Source organism: Salminus brasiliensis, chromosome 18 (genome assembly GCF_030463535.1).
Source record: "Salminus brasiliensis chromosome 18, fSalBra1.hap2, whole genome shotgun sequence".
NCBI lineage: Eukaryota > Metazoa > Chordata > Actinopteri > Characiformes > Bryconidae > Salminus > Salminus brasiliensis.
In genome coordinates, this window is record NC_132895.1 from 33157745 (window position 1) to 33179260 (window position 21516).

General features: G+C 47.0%; 1 protein-coding gene across 2 annotated transcripts in view; it reads right to left on the minus strand.

Annotated features, from left to right (window-relative positions):
- The window catches only part of col27a1a (collagen, type XXVII, alpha 1a), a 71827-nt gene that overhangs the window by 47661 nt on the left and 2650 nt on the right, over nt 1-21516 (minus strand). For both annotated transcript variants that reach the window (XM_072662623.1, XM_072662622.1), the window contains exons 2-7: nt 17396-17466; nt 13631-15240; nt 8170-8223; nt 5445-5498; nt 4637-4690; nt 3020-3073 (exon numbers count right to left, since the gene is read on the minus strand). In XM_072662623.1, the coding sequence (XP_072518724.1) occupies nt 3020-3073; nt 4637-4690; nt 5445-5498; nt 8170-8223; nt 13631-15240; nt 17396-17466 (1897 nt within the window). The remainder of the gene's footprint in view (nt 1-3019; nt 3074-4636; nt 4691-5444; nt 5499-8169; nt 8224-13630; nt 15241-17395; nt 17467-21516) is intronic.

Sequence of the window (21516 nt, forward strand, 5' to 3'; positions counted from 1 at the left end):
GCCCGTTTTACTCCAAATGTGGTAAACCGTGTCCTGCCACGCCCAAGCAATTCGCTCCTGTATTCCTCAATAAGGCCTTTCACACTGAACTGAATGTGTGCACGAGTGTCACGGAGGGGTTCTGGGGTCGGGGGTGAAACAGGCCTACTGTTCAACGAGCGAAGAGTCGGTAATGCCAGATTTCACTGAACTGCTGAAACCTCCGAATAATTCATAGTGGATACTGAAAAATTCATAGTAGTTTCTAAGTAATCTGCAGTACTTACTGAATAATTCATAGTGGATACTGAATAATTCATAGTAGTTTCTGAGTAATCTGCAGTACTTACTGAATAATTCATAGTGGATACTGAATAATTCATAGTAGTTTCTGAGTAATCTGCAGTACTTACTGAATAATTCATAGTGGATACTGAATAATTCATAGTAGTTTCTGAGTAATCTGCAGTACTTACTGAATAATTCATAGTAGTTTCTGAGTAATCTGCAGTACTTACTGAATAATTCATAGTGGATACTGAATAATTCATAGTAGTTTCTGAGTAATCTGCAGTACTTACTGAATAATTCATAGTGGATACTGAATAATTCATAGTGGTTTCTGAGTAATCTGCAGTACTTACTGAATAATTCATAGTGGATACTGAATAATTCATAGTAGTTTCTGAGTAATCTGCAGTACTTACTGAATAATTCATAGTAGTTTCTGAGTAATCTGCAGTACTTCTTAACTGAATAAAAGTAAATAGTGAGTGATTTCCTAGACGTTACTGATTAATTCAAAGAATGTAAATAATTCATAATAGATACTGAAGAATTCATAGTGGATAATTCATAGTAGTTTGTTAGTGCACTAGTAGATACAATAATTTATAATGGGGATAATTAGTATTTAGTAAATAATTCATAGTGGATGCTGAATAATTTATAGTGGATACTGAATAGTTCATAGCGGATACTGAGTAGATACTGGATACTGGATAATTCATAGCAGATACTGAATAATTTGTAGTAGCTGATCATATTTCCGGTATGTTTATTACTGATAGCGGTGTAGGGCACCTCAAGCTCTATCTGGTCACATATCCTCAGGTCGACCACAGCTGACCCGAAGCAGCTTTGGTAGGAGGGGTTTCACACTGACGCCCCAGCCGAGGAATCTAACTGCAACCTGTGACTGATAACAGCAAGGTCCACAGCCACTTACCCCACCCCTACACACTTACACACTTACACACATACACACTCTGTTGGCACATTCTCAGACTGACCATCTCCAAGGGTCAGGCTCTAGACAAGCTGGGTCCAAAACAAGGCTCATCTCCATGACGACAGGAGAAACTTCACAATCTTCACGCTAAATCCAATCTGCCAGTGTTGAGATGTTCCGAATGCAGCTCAGCTCAGAGAGAGCCTCTGAGTTCAGCTCAGCTCTCCAGCTTTTAGCCTCTGCAACCATAACTGTAGGACCCTTCAGTTTCATACTGAATAATTCATAGCGGATACTGAGTGATTCATAGCGGATACTGAATAATACATAGTGGATACTGAATAATTCATAGTGGATACTGAATAATTCATAGTGGATACTGAATAGTACATTGCGGATACTGAATAGTTTATAGCGGATACTGAATAATACATAGCAAATACTGAATAGTTCATAGCTGATACTGAATAATACATAGCGGATACTGAATAGTTCATAGCTGATACTGAATAATACATAGCGGATACTGAATAATTCATACTGGATACTGAATATTTCATAGCGGGTACTGAATAGTTTATAGAGGATATTAAATAATTCATAGTAGTTACTGAATAATACATACTGGATACTAAAGAATATATACTGGATGCTTACTAATTTATAGTAAAGTCTTAATAGTTTGTTTTAGATACTGAATAATCCATAGTGTATACTGAATAATTCATAGTAGATACTGAATGATTCATAGCGGATAATGAATAATACAAAGTGGATACTAAAGAATGTATAATGGATGCTGGCTAATTCATAGTAAAGTCTTAATAGTTTATTTTAGATACTGAATAGTTCACAGTGGATTATGAGGGAGTGTGAGGGGTTAAGCTGTTGTAATTGAAAAGTTCTAGATGATCTAATAGCTACTGTGTTCCCAGAACATCGAACTCCTTCAGTGGCTCCATTTGGGCCGTCTCAGTCCATTCACCCTCAGTCCATCAGTCCACCGTTTATTATCTGCCCCCTCGTTCCCACACTCATGCCCCCGTCTGTCCGTCCTCTGCGGTCTGCCGGTTCTCCACCGGCTCTCCTCTACATTCTGATGTCTCTGTCTGCCGCCGTGCACACACAACCAGAAACATATGGGGCCGAGAGGGTGCCAACACATACACACACACACACACTCAGACACACATCGATACAGTATACGCATGCTCACACAGTAGACACATATATACACACACACACACACACACACTCCATGTTCACACAGCTGTCAGAAGTGTTGAGAACAGCAAAACGTCTGGCAAAGACATTTACAGTAATCACGAGCAGCTGTATCACACACACACACACACACACACACACACACTCACACTCACACACACTCACACACACTCACACACACTCACTCAGTCATTACAAAGAAAGTTATTCATAGTGGCCTACTCAGTGACTTTCAGAAGCCTTGTTTGAAATGTGTGTGTGTGTGTGTGTGTGTGTGTTAGAGGCAGGGGTGATTCTGAGTCACAACTGTGAAAGATTCAATGGGGATTCCCTGCTGTGTTTACACCCCGTTACCTTGGCAACACACACACACAGTTACACAGCAGAGTGTAAGTGTGTGTGTGTCTGTGCGCTTTGACAAAAATAGTGTGTGTGTGTGTGTGTGTGTGTGTGTGTGTGTGTATCAAAGAGAGGTTCTAAAAAACATGGAAAAATCAGAACAGCGAGAGAGAGAGGGCGAGAGAGAGGGCGAGAGAGAGGGCACTGCTTGTATCTGTTGTGTTGGTCAGTAATCAGGCGACCTACCTTTCGACCTTCCACACCGAATAAACCAACAGGACCCAGAAATCCAGGATCTCCCTACGAACGGACACACAAACATCAGAGTTCCACACTGTGTTCATTCAGCCTCCGCAAAAAGACACCAGAGCCCGTCTGACTCAGCCTCAGGGTTACTACCACTCAGTTAAAGCACTGGGACACTAGGGTCACTGCCACTCAGTTAAAGCACTGGGACACTAGGGTCACTGCCACTCAGTTACAGCACTGGGACACTAGGGTCACTACCACTCAGTTAAAGCACTGGGACACTAGGGTCACTACCACTCAGTTAAAGTACTGGGACACTAGGGTCACTGCCACTCAGTTAAAGCACTGGGACACTAGGGTCACTACCACTCAGTTAAAGTACTGGGGCACTAGGGTCACTACCACTCAGTTACAGCACTGGGACACTAGGGTCACTGCCACTCAGTTACAGCACTGGGACACTAGGGTCACTGCCACTCAGTTACAGCACTGGGACACTAGGGTCACTACCACTCAGTTAAAGTACTGGGGCACTAGGGTCACTACCACTCAGTTACAGCACTGGGACACTAGGGTCACTACCACTCAATTAAAGCACTGGGACACTAGGGTCACTACCATTCAGTTAAAGCACTGGGACACTAGGATCACTTCCATTTAGTTAAAGCACTGGGGCACTAGGGTCACTACCACTCAGTTAAAGCACTGGGACACTAGGGTCACTACCACTCAATTAAAGCACTGGGACACTAGGGACACTACCATTCAGTTAAAGCACTGGGACACTAGGGTCACTACCACTTAATTAAAGCACTGGGACACTAGGATCACTACCATTCAGTTAAAGCACTGGGACACTAGGGTCACTAGGGTCACTACCACTTAGTTAAAGCACTGGGTCATTAGGCTCACTACCACTCAGTTAAAGCACTGGGACATTAGGGTCACTGGGGTCACTACCACTCAGTTAAAGCACTGAGACACTAGGGTCAATAGGGTCACTACCACTTAGTTAAAGCACTGGGACACTAGGGTCACTAGGGTCACTACCACTCAGTTAAAGCACTGGGACACTAGGGCCACTACCACTCAATTAAAGCACTGGGACCTAGGGTCACTACCACTCAGTTAAAGCACTGGGACACTATGGTCAGTAGGGTCACCACCACTCAATTTAAGCCACTAGTTAAAGCACAGGGTCAATAGATTCGCTAGTCTCTCCCACTCACTGGGAATCACCACTACAAAAGTAAAGCTCTAGGTAACTATGGTCACTAAAGTCACTACCACTAAGTTAAAGCTTCGGGTCACTAGGGTCACTAGAGTCACTACCACTAAGTTAAAGCTTCGGGTCACTAGGGTCATTAGAGTCTCTACCCCAGTTAAAGCTCTAGGTCACTAGAGTCAACACTACAAAATTAAAGCCCTACGTCACTAGGGTCACTAGAGTCACTACCACTAGTTAAAGCTCTAGGTCACTTGGGTCACAAGGGTCACTAGAGTCACTACCACTAGTTATAGCTCTAGGTCACTACCCTACCCTGAAACTACACTACACCAGCCTGAAATAACACTGCTGGGCGTAGAGCAGCGCTAGGAGGGTGGAGTACTCACTTTCTCTCCTTTAGGAGCTTTTCCAGGAGAAATTCCGGGGTCCCCCTTCTGCCCCTGAAAAAAGGATTGAGGGACAGCCGTTCAGTTTCTGAAAAGCTCAGTTTGGACGATACCAAATTGTCATGCCAACACACAAACAAAGAGCCCCATCCACACATTAAACCCACAAACCCAGCTCACTAGCTGCGTGTCCTTCCCCTCCCCACTCACTTTCCTGCTGGTCCAGGGGATTTGAACCAGCAACCTTCTGATCCCAAGGCCATTGGGTGCCTTGCTCAGTGGCACCTCAGTCTTGAGGAAGAAGCACTGTTCCTTGTCCCTCCCCAGTCCTACATTCTTTCCTGCTGGTCCAGGGGATTTGAACCAGCAACCTTCTGATCCCAAGCCCACTAGGGGCTTTGCTCGACTGCACTTCAGTCGTGAATGTTGAGGGACAACTAAGAGCTATTCCTTCACTCCATCCTATCCTCAGTTACTTTCCTGCCGGTCCAGGGGATTTGAACCAGCAACCTTCTGATCCCAAGCGCACTAGGTGTTCTGCTTGACTGCACCTCAGTCGTGAATGTTAAGGGACAACTAAGAGCTATTCCTTCACTCCCTCCTATCCCCAATTACTTTCCTGCTGATCCAGGGGATTTGAACCAGCAACCTTTTCTAACCTTTGGGCCACGGCTGCCTGTTGATGTTTTACTCGCTATTTTGCTTCTAGCAAACTCTTCCACATTAGTGTGGAGTCTGGTCGGGGGACTTTGAGAAAGAGAGTAAGAGAGAGAGAGAGAGATCGAGAAATACAGGAAGACATGCTTACCTTAAACCCTGGAGGACCAGGTCGTCCTGGGTTACCATGTGGTCCGGGTGGCCCCTGAAACACACATACACCCAGACAATGGTTAACAATGTGAATGGGGCACATCATTCTAGAACGGTCTTTATGGTTAACGATGTGAATGGGGGACAGTATTCTAGAATGGTCTTTAAGGTTAACGATGTGAATGGGAGACGTATTCTAGAGCGGTCTTCATGGTTAACGATGTGAATGGGGCACATCATTCTAGAACGGTCTTTATGGTTAATGATGTGAATGGGGGACAGTATTCTAGAATGGTCTTTAAGGTTAACGATGTGAATGGGAGACGTATTCTAGAGTGGTCTTCACGGTTAACGATGTGAATGGGGCACATCATTCTAGAACGGTCTTTATGGTTAATGATGTGAATGGGGGACAGTATTCTAGAATGGTCTTTAAGGTTAACGATGTGAATGGGAGACGTATTCTAGAGCGGTCTTCATGGTTAACGATGTGAATGGGGCACATCATTCTAGAACGGTCTTTATGGTTAACGATGTGAATGGGGGACAGTATTCTAGAACGGTCTTTAAGGTTAACGATGTGAATGGGGGACTGTATTCTAGAGCGGTCTTCATGGTTAACGATGTGAATGGGGCACATCATTCTAGAACGGTCTTTATGGTTAACGATGTGAATGGGGGACAGTATTCTAGAATGGTCTTTAAGGTTAACGATGTGAATGGGAGACGTATTCTAGAGCGGTCTTCATGGTTAACGATGTGAATGGGGCACATCATTCTAGAACGGTCTTTATGGTTAACGATGTGAATGGGGGACAGTATTCTAGAATGGTCTTTAAGGTTAACGATGTGAATGGGAGACGTATTCTAGAGCGGTCTTCATGGTTAACGATGTGAATGGGGGACGGTATTCTAGAGCGGTCTTTATGGTTAACGATGTGAATGGGGGACAGTATTCTAGAACGGTCTTTATGGTTAACGATGTGAATGGGGGACAGTATTCTAGAGTGGTCTTTAAGGTTAACGATGTGAACGGTTAACGATGTGTAAGGTATTCTAGAATGGTCTTCATGGTTAACGATGTGAATGGGGGATGGTATTCTAGAACAGTCTAAGGTTAACAATGTGAATGGGGGACGGTATTTTAGAACGGTCTTTAAGGTTAACGATGTGAATGGGGAACGGTATTCTAGAGCGGTCTTTATGGTTAACGATGTGAATGGGGGATGTATTCTAGAGCGGTCTTCATGGTTAACGATGTGAATGGGGAACGGTATTCTAGAACGGTCTTCATGGTAAACGATGTGAATGGGGGATGTATTCTAGAGCGGTCTTCATGGTTAACGATGTGAATGGGGGACGGTATTCTAGAGTGGTCTTTATGGTTAACGATGTGAATGGGGGCAGTATTCTAGAGCGGTCTTCATGGTTAACGATGTGAATGGGGGACGGTATTTTAAAACAGTCTTTAAGGTTAACAATGTGAATGGGGGACTGTATTCTAGAGCGGTCTTTAAGGTTAACGATGTGAATGGGGAACGGTATTCTAGAACGGTCTTCATGGTTAACGATGTAAATGGGGGATGTATTCTAGAGCGGTCTTCATGGTTAACGATGTGAATGGGGGACGGTATTCTAGAGTGGTCTTTATGGTTAACGATGTAAATGGGGGCAGTATTCTAGAGCGGTCTTCATGGTTAACAATGTGAATGGGGGACGGTATTTTAAAACAGTCTTTAAGGTTAACAATGTGAATGGGGGACGGTATTCTAGAGCGGTCTTTAAGGTTAACGATGTGAATGGGGGGTGGTATTCTAGAGCGGTCTTTAAGGTTAACGATGTGAATGGGGGACAGTATTCTAGAGCAGTCTTCATGGTTAACGATGTGAATGGGGGACAGTATTCTAGACAGACAGACAGTCAGACAGACGCAGCCTGACTTGACCTCGGGGTCTGACACTCGGGCAGATCACTAGTGCATGTTTACAGTAGTTGCTATGGCAACACCTCACACCCCCATGTGTCTCTGCAGAAGGTCAAGGGTGAGAGGTTGAGCATGTGTGTGTTAGACCGGTGTGAGGTGCGGACGTGCCTACATGGGTGTGTGCATGCAAACGTGTGTGTGTGTGTGTGTGTGTGTGTGTGTGTGTGTGTGTGTGTGTGTGTGTGTGTGTTAGCCAGCCAGCCAGCCAGCATGTCCTCGGATGCTCGTTTTCTCTCTCTCTGTACACATACACTATATGTCCAAATGTTTGTGGACACCACTTCTAATGAATGCATTTTGCTACTTTAAGCTGCACCCATTGCTGACACAGATGTGCAAATGCACACATACAGCCTATCTAGCCTGTGGAGCAGTGGAGGAACTGTGTTCTCTGGAATGATGGTGGAGCTTCATCCAGTACTTTTAGGATGGGATGAGTCGGGGATGATGAGGTGGGATGGTGATCATCTATTTAACTTTCCAACCTCAGTAACGCTCTTGTGGCTGTATGCAATCAAATCCTCACAGCAGTGCTCCTCCAAATTCTAGTAAAAAGCCTTCTTCCCTGGACGGTCGAGACAGTTACTCCAATAAAAGCAGGAGAAACCTTTTTTTTTTTATTTGAATAAATACCATTGAAAAAGGTGTCCCAATACTTTTGTCCATACAGGGTGTGTAGATTTGTATAGAGAGAGGTCTTGGGTTGGGGTTCATCCACTGGTAAAACACACACACTTACCTGTGGCCCTTTCTTCCCTGGCAGTCCTGGTTTTCCTGGAGGTCCCAGAATTCCCTAAAAAAGCACACAAAAAAGAGAGTTACACACACACACACGCACACACACACACACGCACGCACACACACATATATATATATATATAAAGACTAGCTCAATGTTTTGAAGCTAAACTAAGGAGCGAGGAAACAGGAGGTCAGTAGAACGAATGTGCCTCCTGATGTAGGATGTGTTTTTTCCCACTGATGATGTTGGTGTGGTTCTAGTGTATCTATGGCTCTAGAACGTAGAACATCCAGCAGAACCAAAACTTTACCATGCTGTGTTGCACTATAGCATATATACTATAATATGCTATGCTGTACAATACTCTACCATACTCTGCTATACTCTGCTATACTATTCTGTACGATACCATACTCTACTATACTATACTATACTATTCTGTACGATACCATACTATACTATACTCTACTATACTATACTGTACTATACTATACTATTCTGTACGATACCATTCTCTACTATACTCTACTGTACTCTACTGTACTCTACTCTACTATACTATACCATACTCTACTTTACTATACTATACTATACTGTACGATACCATACTCTACTATACTCTACTGTACTCTACTGTACTCTACTATACTCTGCTATACTCTGCTATACTATTCTGTACGATACCATACTCTACTATACTATACTATACTATTCTGTACGATACCATACTCTACTATACTATACTCTACTATACTCTACTGTACTATACTATACTATTCTGTACGATACCATACTCTGCTATACTCTACTGTACTCTACTCTACTATACTATACCATACTCTACTTTACTATACTATACTGTACTGTACTGTACTATACTATACTATTTTGTACAATATCATACTCTACTATACTGTACTATACTATACTATTCTGTACGATACCATACTCTACTGTACTCTACTATACTCTACTATACTCTACTAAACTATACTATACTATTCTGTACGATACCATACTCTACTATACTGTACTATACGATAACATACTCTACTTTACTATATGATAACATACTATACTATACTACACTATGCTATACTTTACTACACCATACTATACTGTGGTATACTATACTATGCTGTGCTATACTTTACTACACCATGCTATACTATACTATGCAGTACTACACCATACCATGGTATACTATACTATGCTATGCTGTGCTATACAATACTACACCATACTATACTATACAATACTACACCATACTATGGTATACTATACTAAACTATACTATGCTGTGCTATACTACATCATACTATACTAAACTGTACTATACTATGGTATACTATACTAAACTATACTATGCTGTGCTATACTATACTACACCATACTATGGTATACTATACTGTACTATACTACACTATACTGTGATATACTATACTATGCTACACCTTGCAATGCTATCCTGTACTATGCCAGGCTATACTGTACTATACGATGCTATACAATACTACATTAGACTGTATTATAGTGCTGTTATGCTACACTGGGCTATGCAATGCTATACTATACTATGTTGTGTTGCACTATACTATGCTACACAGTGTTATACTATGCTATACATATGGTATACTATGCTATACTATGCTACACTTTATATACTATACTATATTATACTATATTATACTTTAGTGCTGTTATGCTAGGCTAGGCTAGGCTATGTTATGCTATGCAATGCAATGCTATACTATACTACACAATGCTATGCTATACTATACTATGCTACACAATGTTTTACTATGCTATACTACACCATGTAATGGTATACTATACTGTACTATTCCATGCTACGCTATGCTAGGCTATGCTGTGTTCCTCCGGAGTGACCAAGGTGGAGAGCGCCATCTACCCACCCAGAGAGAGAGAGAGAGAGAGCGAGCGAGCATGGCCAATTGTGTTCTCTCAGGCTCCGGATGCCGATGGCAGAGCTGCATGACTCGAGATCGCCATCCTCAGGCTATAGTGTCCATTTACCACCCTGTTACGTTGCCTTAACAGACCGGGCTGATTCTCCTGGTGTGGTGCACTTTGAAAAAGGAAGGTGGATGGGCGATGCCACAGACGAACGAACGAACGGATGGAGCGAGGGCAACGTAACAGGGTGGTAAATGGGGAAAAAAGCAGATCAGAAAACCCCGCCTCTCCCTTCCTCTGCCCCCCCAACCCTATAATGCCACGTGGCTCTGGATGAAAGGAGCCCATTGAGGAAAGCTTTCTAAGAGGGAGGTATGTGAGTGTGTGTGTTTGTGTGTGTGTGTGTGTGTGAGAGAGAGAGAGAGAGAGTGTGAGTGTGTATTTATGCAAAGAATCTCTAAGGGTTATAGCTATGCCTCTACAGATGGCCCTTTTTTTCAACCAAGGGTCTCCTTCTGTACTCCTCACACACACACACACACACACACACACACACACACACACACACACACACACTCTCTCACCTACACTTTTTTGCAAACACACACTCTTCTCAAAGTGCTGAATCTGCACTAGGTGAGTGTGTGTGTAGGGTGGGGTCAGCACTGTTATAATAGGGTTAATGGAAGAGTCTCCCGCTCATTAAAGTGTGTGTCAGATGCATGTGGGTGTGTAAGTTATTTTAACTCAGTCCGCAGGTGCACAGTAAGTGTGTGTGTGTGTGTGTGTGTGTGATGTAAATGAGAGGGTGTCTTCTTCATTAAATGCGTCTGGGGTGTGTCAGCAGGGTAAGTTAGCATTAGAGTGTGTGTGTTTAGGGTGGATGACGGTGTGCTCTGGCTAATAAACCTTGGGTAATAACAGAGAGCTCGCAACACACACACACTCGCAGCATATACGCTCCAGGCAGTGTCAGCTCTGCAGTTTAACCCCCCCTAATTGCAGTGAAACACACACACACACACACACACACACACACACGTCTAGTCCATCATTTAGAAAATCTTCTCTGTGCTGTCTAGCGTGTCATCACAGCTTCTGAATCCTGTAATCCGCCTCCTGCCTTTCTACTCTCGGATCTCCGCTCATCAAGATGTTGTGACTAGAAGAGAAGCTGAGGAACATGTTACGCAGTTAAAATGTGTAAAATACTTGTATGTCGTGCAGACAGGACGTGTTGGGTGTCTGAAGTTTGCTTGTGCTGGAGCTGCGAGTACACTACAAGGCCCTTTTTTAAGGGGGCAACTGGTTTATAGTCCCCTTATGCAAGGGATCACACGGCCCCTAAGAAGAGTTTCCTTATGCACAAGATTAACAGGTTTAAAGTCTCTTTTACAAGTGATCAATTTAGACCAGTTTAGAGTGGCCTATTGCAAAAGATCAACTGGTTTAGAGTGTCTTTTGCAAGGGATCAACCAGTTTAGAATGCCTGTTGCAAGGGATCTACCAGTTTCAACTAGTTTAGAGTGGCATGTGTGAGGGATCAACCGGTTTAGAATGCCTGTTGCGAGGGATCAACCGGTTTAGAGTGCCTATTGCGAGGGATCAACCGGTTTAGAATATCTTTTGGCGGGATCAACTGGTTTAGAATGCCTGTTGTGAGGGATCAACCAGTTTAGAGTGGCTTTTGCAAGGGATAAACCGGTCTAGAGTGCCTATTGTGAGAGATTAACCAGTTTAGAGTGCCTATTGTGAGGGATCAACCAGTTTAGAGTGGCTTTTGTGAGGGATCAACCAGTTTAGAATGCCTGTTGTGAGGGATCAACCAGTTTAGAGTGGCTTTTGCGAGGGATCAACCGGTTTAGAATGCCTGTTGCGAGGGATCAACGGTTTTAGAATGCCTGTTGCAAGGGATCAACCAGTTTAGAGTGCCTATTGCGAGGGATCAACCAGTTTAGAGTGCCTATTGTGAGGGATCAACCAATTTAGAGTGGCTTTTGCGAGGGATCAACCGGTTTAGAATGCCTGTTGTGAGGGATCAACCGGTTTAGAATGCCTGTTGCGAGGGATCAACCAGTTTAGAATGCCTATTGCGAGGGATCAACCGGTCTAGAGTGCCTATTGCGAGGGATCAACCGGTCTAGAGTGCCTATTGTGAGGGATCAACCATTTCAGAGTGCCTATTGTGAGGGATCAACCAGTTTAGAATGCCTGTTGCGAGGGATCAACCGGTTTAGAATGCCTGTTGCGAGGGATCAACCAGTTCAGAGTGCCTATTGCGAGGGATCAACCGGTTTAGAATGCCTATTGTGAGGGATCAACCAGTTTAGAATGCCTATTGTGAGGGATCAACCAGTTTAGAGTGCCTTGTAGATGGATCAACCAGTTTAGAGTAGCTTTTGCGAGGGATCATCCGGTTTAGAGTGCCTTTTAGAGGGATCACCTGGTTTAGAGTGCATATTGTGAGGGATCAACCGGTCTATCGTGTCTTTTGGGGGGATCAACTGGTTTAGAATGCCTGTTGTGAGGGACGAATGGAATTGGAACCTCCTCACAGAAGGCGTCAACCTGTTTAGAGGCACCTTATGCAAGAGGTGGACCGGTTTACTGTGCCCTTACGCAAGGGGTGAATGCTTTAGAGTTCCCTTACAGTAGGGGTTAACAGGTCTAGAGCCTTGTAGGGTGGTTAGTACCTACCAAAAGGCTCCAAGGAAAGACAACCAATGAACCTGTGATGGGGTCCTTGGCACCCAGTTCTCACTGATGCAATGGAGACCACAGCTCAGAACCTACAGAACTTCTACGGCTTATAGGACCTACACAATATTAGGCAGGTGATTTATTTGCCTGCTCGTGAGCCTCATAACTCCAGTGCAAATCTCCCAACATGCCTTGGCTTACTGACTGCTTCGGGCATTGCACTGGCTTAGTGCACTGGCCTAGTTAACTCACAGGCTTTTCTGAGATGACCGCTGCTGCTTGGGACTGACCAAGGCGGGAAGTTTTACACTTCAATTCCAAATCCTGGCCTCATTTCCATGCAAATACAAGGTGGAGGATTCCCGTGTGTGTTTAGGCGACTGTGTCATGCGAAATGGTAACTGTTTACTTCTGAACCTGACCCCTGACCCTGCTTTGAAAGCGACCCTCTCGCAAAAAGAAAAGGGGGTGACTGAGGGAAGGGGTGGGGGAAGTGCTTACCGCGTCAAACGCACAAATGTGTGAACGCACAGAGGCTCACACAAACTTGCTACACATGCACAGGAACCCACAGCACCACCCTTTACACACACACACACACACACACACACACCAGGGCTACGGTATAGCATTTTCAGATTGGGACACACATAATAGTGTTAACCTGCTCTGAGACACCCGAGGCACTTTACAAGTCTCTAATTGAGTCTAAAAGGCCTGCATGATGGAAACACACTCAATAGTTCATAAGGGTGTCCAAACTTTTGAGTGTACCCATACAGGCTGTACTTCCTTGAGAGAACCACAGACACTATAACATAAGACCATCCCAGACACTCACCGGGGGTCCTGGCTCTCCCTTTTGTCCCGGCGGTCCAATCGAAGATGCAAACATTGTTGGATCCAGATGCCAGCCCTGAAATCCATCGGCGGGCATAACCGTCATCGCCTCCAGAGTGGCTGTCGGTGGGGTAACAGGAGGTCTTGGGGTCTTTGGGAGGGTTTTAGGAGTTGGCAGGGTGTTTTGGGGCATCTTTGGGACAGGGGGGGTGAACGGTGTGGATCTGGGCGTGGGAGCAGTGTGTCTAGGTGTGCGCTGAGTGTTGGTTTTGGGCTGCTGTGTTTTTTTAGCCGGGCCAGGGGTTGGTTTCTTCGGGGTACTCGGACGCTGGTCAGTTAGCTTAGGCTTAGCCTGGTCTGCTTTTCTCTTAGTGGGGCTGGCTACGGTGGGCGGGGTAATGCGTTGGGGGTTCATTGGAGGTTTTTTGGTGGTGCTTTCTGGAGTGGGTTTGGGAAGAGGGGCTTTCTGAGTTGTGGGTTTGACTATCCTGGGTTTTGTGGTTGTGGTTTTGGAGGGCTTCGAGGATGCTGGCTTGGTGGCAGTGGGTTTTGACTTTGTGGGCTTTGACGCAGCAGTGGGTTTGGGGTTGTTGGGTTTCGAACTGGCAGGTTTGGAGATGTTGGGTTTTGGGGCAGTGGGCTTTGATCGCAAAGGTTTGGCAGTAACAGCTTTGATTGGACTTCTTGCTGTGGTGGATTTGAACCCCATTGATGTACTGATGGCAGTGGGTTTGGAGCTGTTTTTGGGCAAGGGTTTGGGTGCTTTGAGAGGGGGCATGGGGGTTGCAGTGCTCAAGCGTTCTCGGGATGGTGGTGGTTCAAGCCCCGTTCTAGCCGGGGCTAGAGGCGTGGGCGTGACCGGTGCTGTATTCGGTCGAGACCCCACACCAGGCCCAATGGCACCATTCAGGGCTGTCCGTGGGGTGCTAGTGGGCGCAGTTGCGAGGGTACGATTTGATTGGTGGTGTGGGAGTGGCAGTAAGACGGGGGGCGGAGCAGGCCTGTATGTGTCATTTTCTCTGCACTGCCTGCGGATGGCGTTGCAGTAGTTTGCTTGCGCCCGTGCCGTGGGGACAATGTCAAACTGGCATATGGCACCTTCAAATGGGGCGACGCCCGGTAACAGGGCGCTGCTACCACCCAGCCGGAATGTCCCGCGAGGGTCCAAATGGGCTGGAGGGGGCAGCGGTAGTTCCTGGGATCCGCCCCTGCTGTCGCTGTGGTTGCATGCCGGCAGCAAGGTGACCGTCCGGCCAGCCAGGACGATGGCCAGGTTGTGCCAACGGCCATCATGGAGGTCATAGGGGAAGCTGATAGAGTTCTGGGGTCCGGAGTGAAGGGTCAGCGTCCCGGGGGAAATCTCCAGGCCCAGCTGGATCCGGGTGGCGGAAAAAACAGAAAAGAGAAAGGCGGAGTTGACGCGATGAGAGCGGACACTCAACAGAAGCGTGGCGTTCCAGGCTAGGTCCGGTGGGAGCAAGGAGCGCGTTGCAGTGGTGACCCGCGCCCGTGGCGTGAGGATGACTCCGGAGCGAAGGGAGATGACCCCAAAAGGGACGGAGCGGGACCCCTGCTCGACGCGCAGAGACAGACGCTGCAGGACGTCCACATCTGCAACACACATACACAGACTTACACACTGAATCGGGCAGATCTTTCATGATGAATGGACCAATAGCAGTGCTCCAAAACGTGCAACTAGATTCACTGCCCGTCCACTTTATTGGACGTCCCTTTTTGAAACCTTGCTGGCATTAGCCATCCTCTACCCCTTCATCAACGGGTCAGTTACTGGCCCGACATTTGTATGTGGTGGACCACTCCAGGAGAGCCAGCGACCATTCCACTACCTCGCTGAGGACGATCCACTAAATACTACCGGGACAACCAGTGAAGAACGGGGTGGAGGATGGATGACCACTGGTGCTGTGGTCGGGCCGATGGTCTACAGTCTGCAATGGTACGCCTACTGTATAAAGTGGGCCTATAAGGTAGGTGGAGGGATGAAGTGGACAGTGAGGGTTCGTAGGACGGGGTTTCTAATAAAGTGGCAGGTGGACGTGTCCATAGCTGTACACTGTATGCCCCTGATAGTGGTCCAGATCCAGAGTGGTGCATTGCATCATCGTCACACAAATGTGTGAACAGTTTGTAGAGCCAGGTTTTGGAGTGTGTGAGTGTGTGTGTGTGAGTGTGTGTGTATGAGTGTATGTATGTGTGTGTGTTCCGCTGGGAATACATGATTTAAGACAGAGAGTGAAGTGAGTCAACATAGGTAGTAAGCACTTCTGAATGTGTGTGTGTGTGTGTGTGTTTAGGATCAGTGCTGGGAAATAGACCCAAAGGACAGTATGTTAAAAGAGCTCATTGTGTAGGTATGTGTGTGTGTGTGTGTGTGTGTGTGTGTGTATAGTTGTATATATGTGTATGACTTCCAGCATACGTCAGCAGTCACACACACACACACACACACACACACACACACACAGGAATCATATACACTTAAGATCTATAAAAGTACAGCACCAGCAAAGCATGGAAAAAGTGCAGTAAGGAGGTTTGTGTGTGTGTGTGTGTGTGTGTGTGTGTGTGTACTGGGTATGAAACGGAATATGAGCAGCAGAACTACATTAAACTTTATTGAATGTCTATGACCCAGCAGCTCTTAAAGACTAGACTGTGAACACACACACACACACACACACTCTTACAGTATACTAATACAGTACACATACAGCGTGTGTATTTCTGTGGGTACGTTAGTCTGTAATAGGAAGCTAGCTAACTTCTACGGTCTCCTGGTAATAGCTATGGGAATAACGACCACGGTTCGACTAGTAGAGCTAGTCATCGTCATTCCACCCCTCCCAGAGAAATTCGCCGCTCACCATCACACCATCAAATTTCCATGATAAACAGACCAATAGAAATGCCCCAAAATGACCTGGAGTAAAACCCTTTTCCACTGACGTCCACTGAAGGTCTGTAAAGCTGCCGTTTTGGAGATACAAGGTGGCTGGAGATGGCATATTGGCGTAGACAGGGGGTTAAAACATTATTAGGTAAGTGTTTGGGTCGGGGTTAGGGTTTGGTTAGGATCTGGGTTTAGGTTATGGTCTGGGTTTGGGTGTGGGTTAGTGTCTGGGTTTGGGTTGGGATTAGGTTCTGGATCTGGGTTAGGGTCTGGATCTGGGTTAGGGTTTGGGTCGGGTTAGGGTCTGGATCTGGGTTAGGGTTTGGGTCGGGTTAGGGTCTGGGTTTGGGTTGTGATTAGGGTTTGGGTTAGGGTCTGGATCTGGGTTAGGGTTTGGGTCGGGTTAGGATTAGGGTTTGGGTTAGGGTCTGGATCTGGTTTAGGGTTTGGATTAGGGTTAGGGTCTGGGTTATGGTCTGGGTTTGGATTAAGGTCAGGGTCTGGGTTTGGTTTAGGGTCAGGGTCTGGGTGTAGGTTAGGGTCTGGATCTGGGTTTGGGTTTGGGCTAGGGTCTGGGTTAGGGTTAGGATGTGGGTTAGTGTTCGGGTCTGGATTAGGGATTGGATTAGGGTCTGGGTTTGGGTTAGGATGTGGGTTAGGGTCTGGGTCTGGGATAGGGTTAGGGTTTGGGATTGGGTCTGGGTTTGGGTTAGGATGTGGGTTAGGGTTCAGCTCTTCCTAAGTGAAGTGCTTTTATTAAAAACAGCCCATATTTGGTCTTTTAGATCAGATTTTAAAGTATTATAAATATTAAATATTACATAAACACACACATATGTGGAGGTAACTTACCTTCAGACAGAACTTGTGTGAGTCCTAGATAGCAAGTACAGCACAGAAGAGTACACAGAACCAGCGCTCTCCTGCAGAAAGAGAGAGAGAAACGTCAGAGATGTTCAATCAAAGCTAGATCTGAAAGTGTGGGTTCAAATCTCGCTTCTAACTGCTGGGGGTCAGAGCGCAGGGTCAGCCAGCCATGCTATGCTTCCTCTGGAGCAGAGAGGGAGCAGTGTCTGCTTAGGGGATGTGGGTATTGAACCCACAACCTTGTGTTTAGAAGTGGCGTTCAAACCCACTCCTTCAAAGAAGACTACGACCTAAGATTGCGGCAGCACCATAGATCAGTCACCTCTAGAGGCATGGGTTCAAATCTCATTTCAGTCTGATAGGGTCAGAACGCCGGGTCAGTCATGGTACGGTGCCCCAGGAGCAGAGAAGGTTACTGGCTTTGCCTAAGGACCCAACAGTGGCAGCTGAGCAGATATGGGTATTGAACCCACAACCATTGGGATAGAAGTGGGATTTGAACCTATGCCTCCAGAGAAGATGGAGACCTGAAGACAGCATCTTTGATTGCCCTGAGCACTCTACACACACATCTAACACCCCTACACGATGCCTCACTAGTCCAGCTACTCTCTGAGTCGCAAGTCTCCTCTGAAGGTGTAGGTTCAAATCTCACTTCTAATTGCTTCGTAGGGTCAGCCAGCCATGCCATGGTGCCCCTGGAGCAGAGCAGGGTACTGGCTTTGCCTAAGAACGCAACATTGGCAGCCGAGCAGATATGGGTATAGAACCCACAACCATTGGGCTAGAAGTGGGATTCGAACCTATGCCTCCAGAGAAGATTGCAACCTGAAGACTGTACACACACATCCTACACCCCTACATGATGCCTCACCAGTCCAGCCATGCTGGGGTGCCCCTGGAGCAGAGAAGGTTACGGGCTTTGCCTAAGAATATGGGTATCGAACCTATAACCTTGTGATTCGAAGTGGGATTCGAACCCACACCTCCAGGGGAGACTCCCACAGGCTCCATTCCAACAGGGCAAGTATACAAATGCTAAACTTCACATTCACCCCCCAACTCAAGTCCCCATAAGGGTCTAACCACAAGACCACCACTGACCAGTGGTGAACCATTCTCACCACACCAGTCACACTGATATGCTAGTGTGTGTGTGTGTGTACTGCTGGTATGCACGGGGGGGTTAACTATACATAGCAAGACCCCCAAGGTGTGAGTGTGTGTGTGTGTGTTTTCAAACAGCTGCTTTAGCCATTATCCATCACACACACACTCAGACTCCCTGAGGAGTGACATACCTGCAGGAAGGAAGTAAGACGTCTGACCACAGAAGCCCTCAGCTAATCAGAATACAGTGTTCTGACCTCACACTTAGTAAGCAACCACAAACAGACGAGTGAGAGACTGTGTGTGTGTGTGTGTGTGTGTGTGTGTGTGTGTGTGTGTGTGGACATATGTCTCACATAGACCTATCAGACATGTCTAGAACCTAACAAACTGAGTAAGAGCAGTTGGGCATGCGTGAGCGTGTGTGTGTGTGTGTGTGTGTGTGTGAGAGAGTGTGTGTGTGTGTGTGTGTGTGTGTGTGAGAGAGTGTGTGTGTGTGTAAGAGAGTGTGTGTGTGTGGCCGGTAGAGGGCACTGATGCTCAAACACAGGGTTGATTCAAGAAAACAAACCAGACATCCAGATACAGCAGGACCACACACACACACACACACACACACACACACAGTAGCCTCCATCAGGGGGTCCCAAACGTTTAGTCCTGGCTCAAAAAGACAAGATAATGGACAAAAGAGAAAGTTTGGACACCCTGCACACTGGTCAGTACCTGACAACTCCGCCTTTCATGAGTAAAGTAGCAGCCAAGGGTCTTTCAGTGACCACTGTCCTTCCAAAAGGGTCTCTTGCTGCTCTGGTAGCCCCTATGGGGGGTTGTCACCACCTCTTTGGGGGCCCTTCCACAGATGTCCAAAGATGTTCAGGTCGGGGGGGGGGCTGTGAGGGCCACCTTTAGCTTGGGCCTTTTGAGTTACTGCATTGAAGCTCCTCCTCCTTTCTTCTTTGGCTTTTTATTAATATTATTATTATGATTATTATTATTATGATTATTATTATTAATAATAATATTAAATTAATACAGATGGTGAGATGTTCAATGTTTGCCTTCAGAATTTGCTGGTATGTAACTGAAGACAATCTTCAAGCCACGGTACTACTCAGTGTCGGGTCAGACTGCTCAGCATCAGGTCAGACTGCTCAGCGCCGGGGTCAGACTCCTCAGCGTCGGGTCAGACTGCTCAGCGTCGGGTCAGACTGCTCAGCGTCAGGTCAGACTCCTCAGCGTCGGGCCAGACTGCTCAGCGTCAGGTCAGACTCCTCAGCGTCAGATCAGACTCCTCAGCGTCAGATCAGACTCCTCAGCGCCGGGCCAGACTGCTCAGCGTCAGGTCAGACTCCTCAGAGTCGGGTCAGACTCCTCAGCGTCAGATCAGACTCCTCAGCGCCGGGCCAGACTGCTCAGCGTCAGGTCAGACTCCTCAGCGTCAGATCAGACTCCTCAGCGTCAGATCAGACTGCTCAGCGTCAGGTCAGACTGCTCAGCGTCAGGTCAGACTCCTCAGCGTCAGATCAGACTCCTCAGCACCGGGCCAGACTGCTCAGCGTCAGGTCAGACTCTTCAGCGTCAGATCAGACTCCTCAGCGTCAGATCAGACTCCTCAGCGTCAGATCAGACTGCTCAGCGTCAGGTCAGACTCCTCAGCGTCAGATCAGACTCCTCAGCGCCGGGCCAGACTGCTCAGCGTCAGGTCAGACTCCTCAGCGCCGGGCCAGACTGCTCAGCGTCGGGCCAGACTGCTCAGCGTCGGGGTCAGACTGCTCAGCGCCGGGCCAGACTCCTCAGCGTCGGGGCCAGACTCCTCAGCGTCGGGGCCAGACTCCTCAGAGCCGGGCCAGACTGCTCAGCGCCGGGCCAGACTGCTCAGCGCCGGGCCAGACTGCTCAGCGCCGGGCCAGACTCCTCAGCATCGGGGTCAGACTCCTCAGCGTCGGGCCAGACTCCTCAGCGCCGGGCCAGACTCCTCAGCGCCGGGCCAGACTGCTCAGCGTCGGGTCAGACTCCTCAGCGTCGGGGTCAGACTGCTCAGCACCGGGCCAGACTGCTCAGCGTCGGGTCAGACTCCTCAGCGTCGGGCCAGACTGCTCAGCACCGGGTCAGACTCCTCAGAGCCGGGCCAGACTGCTCAGCGCCGGGCCAGAATCATCAGCGCCGGGTCTTGGTGAGTAGCTTAACGCAGTAATACGATACTCTGTCTCTTTGCTAGCTGTGTTGTTCAGGGCGATCGCTAACAGTGCTAATGTTGCTAATGTTGCTAATGTTTACATGGGCTGGAGTTTGCTAACTCTGCGACTGCAGCTATTCAGAACTGTGGAAATTTTCCACTACTTGTGGGTGGAAGTGTGTGTGTGTGTGTGTGTGTGTGTGTGTGTGTGTGTGAAAGAGAGAGAGAGAGAGAGACACACACACACAGAACACACTGACTGAGTGAGCAGGGTTACCTGCACTGTTCAGAAGCACGTAGGCCTGTTTAGGGATGGGGGGGCGGGGGCGACAAGGCATGCCTGAATAAATAAACATGTCCAAATGTTTGTGGACACCCTTTCTAATGAATGCATTCAGCCACGGTTGAGTCTGGTCCCTGTACAGAAGAAGTACTGCCAATAGAATAGGACCCTCTGGAGCTGACCAACACTGATGACCCTACTGAACAAGCAATGAATGAGCAGGTGTCCCAATACTTTTGTCCATATAGTGGAATATCGCTGGTTTTAGGTTTAGGATGATGGAGAGGGGAGTGTTAGGTTAAAGCGGGGGGTGGGGTTAGGTGGAGCACAGAAGCACCTAAAACACACTCCTCCGTACTCCTACACACACACACACACACACACACACCAATACACACACACCAATGCACACTATGTACACAGTGTTTACAGCCATTCAGTGATCAGTGCTCTCGCTCTCTCTCGCACTCTCGCTCTCTCTCGCACACCACCTAGTGGACATGCTCACCACCACAAACTCCTCCACTCACACTC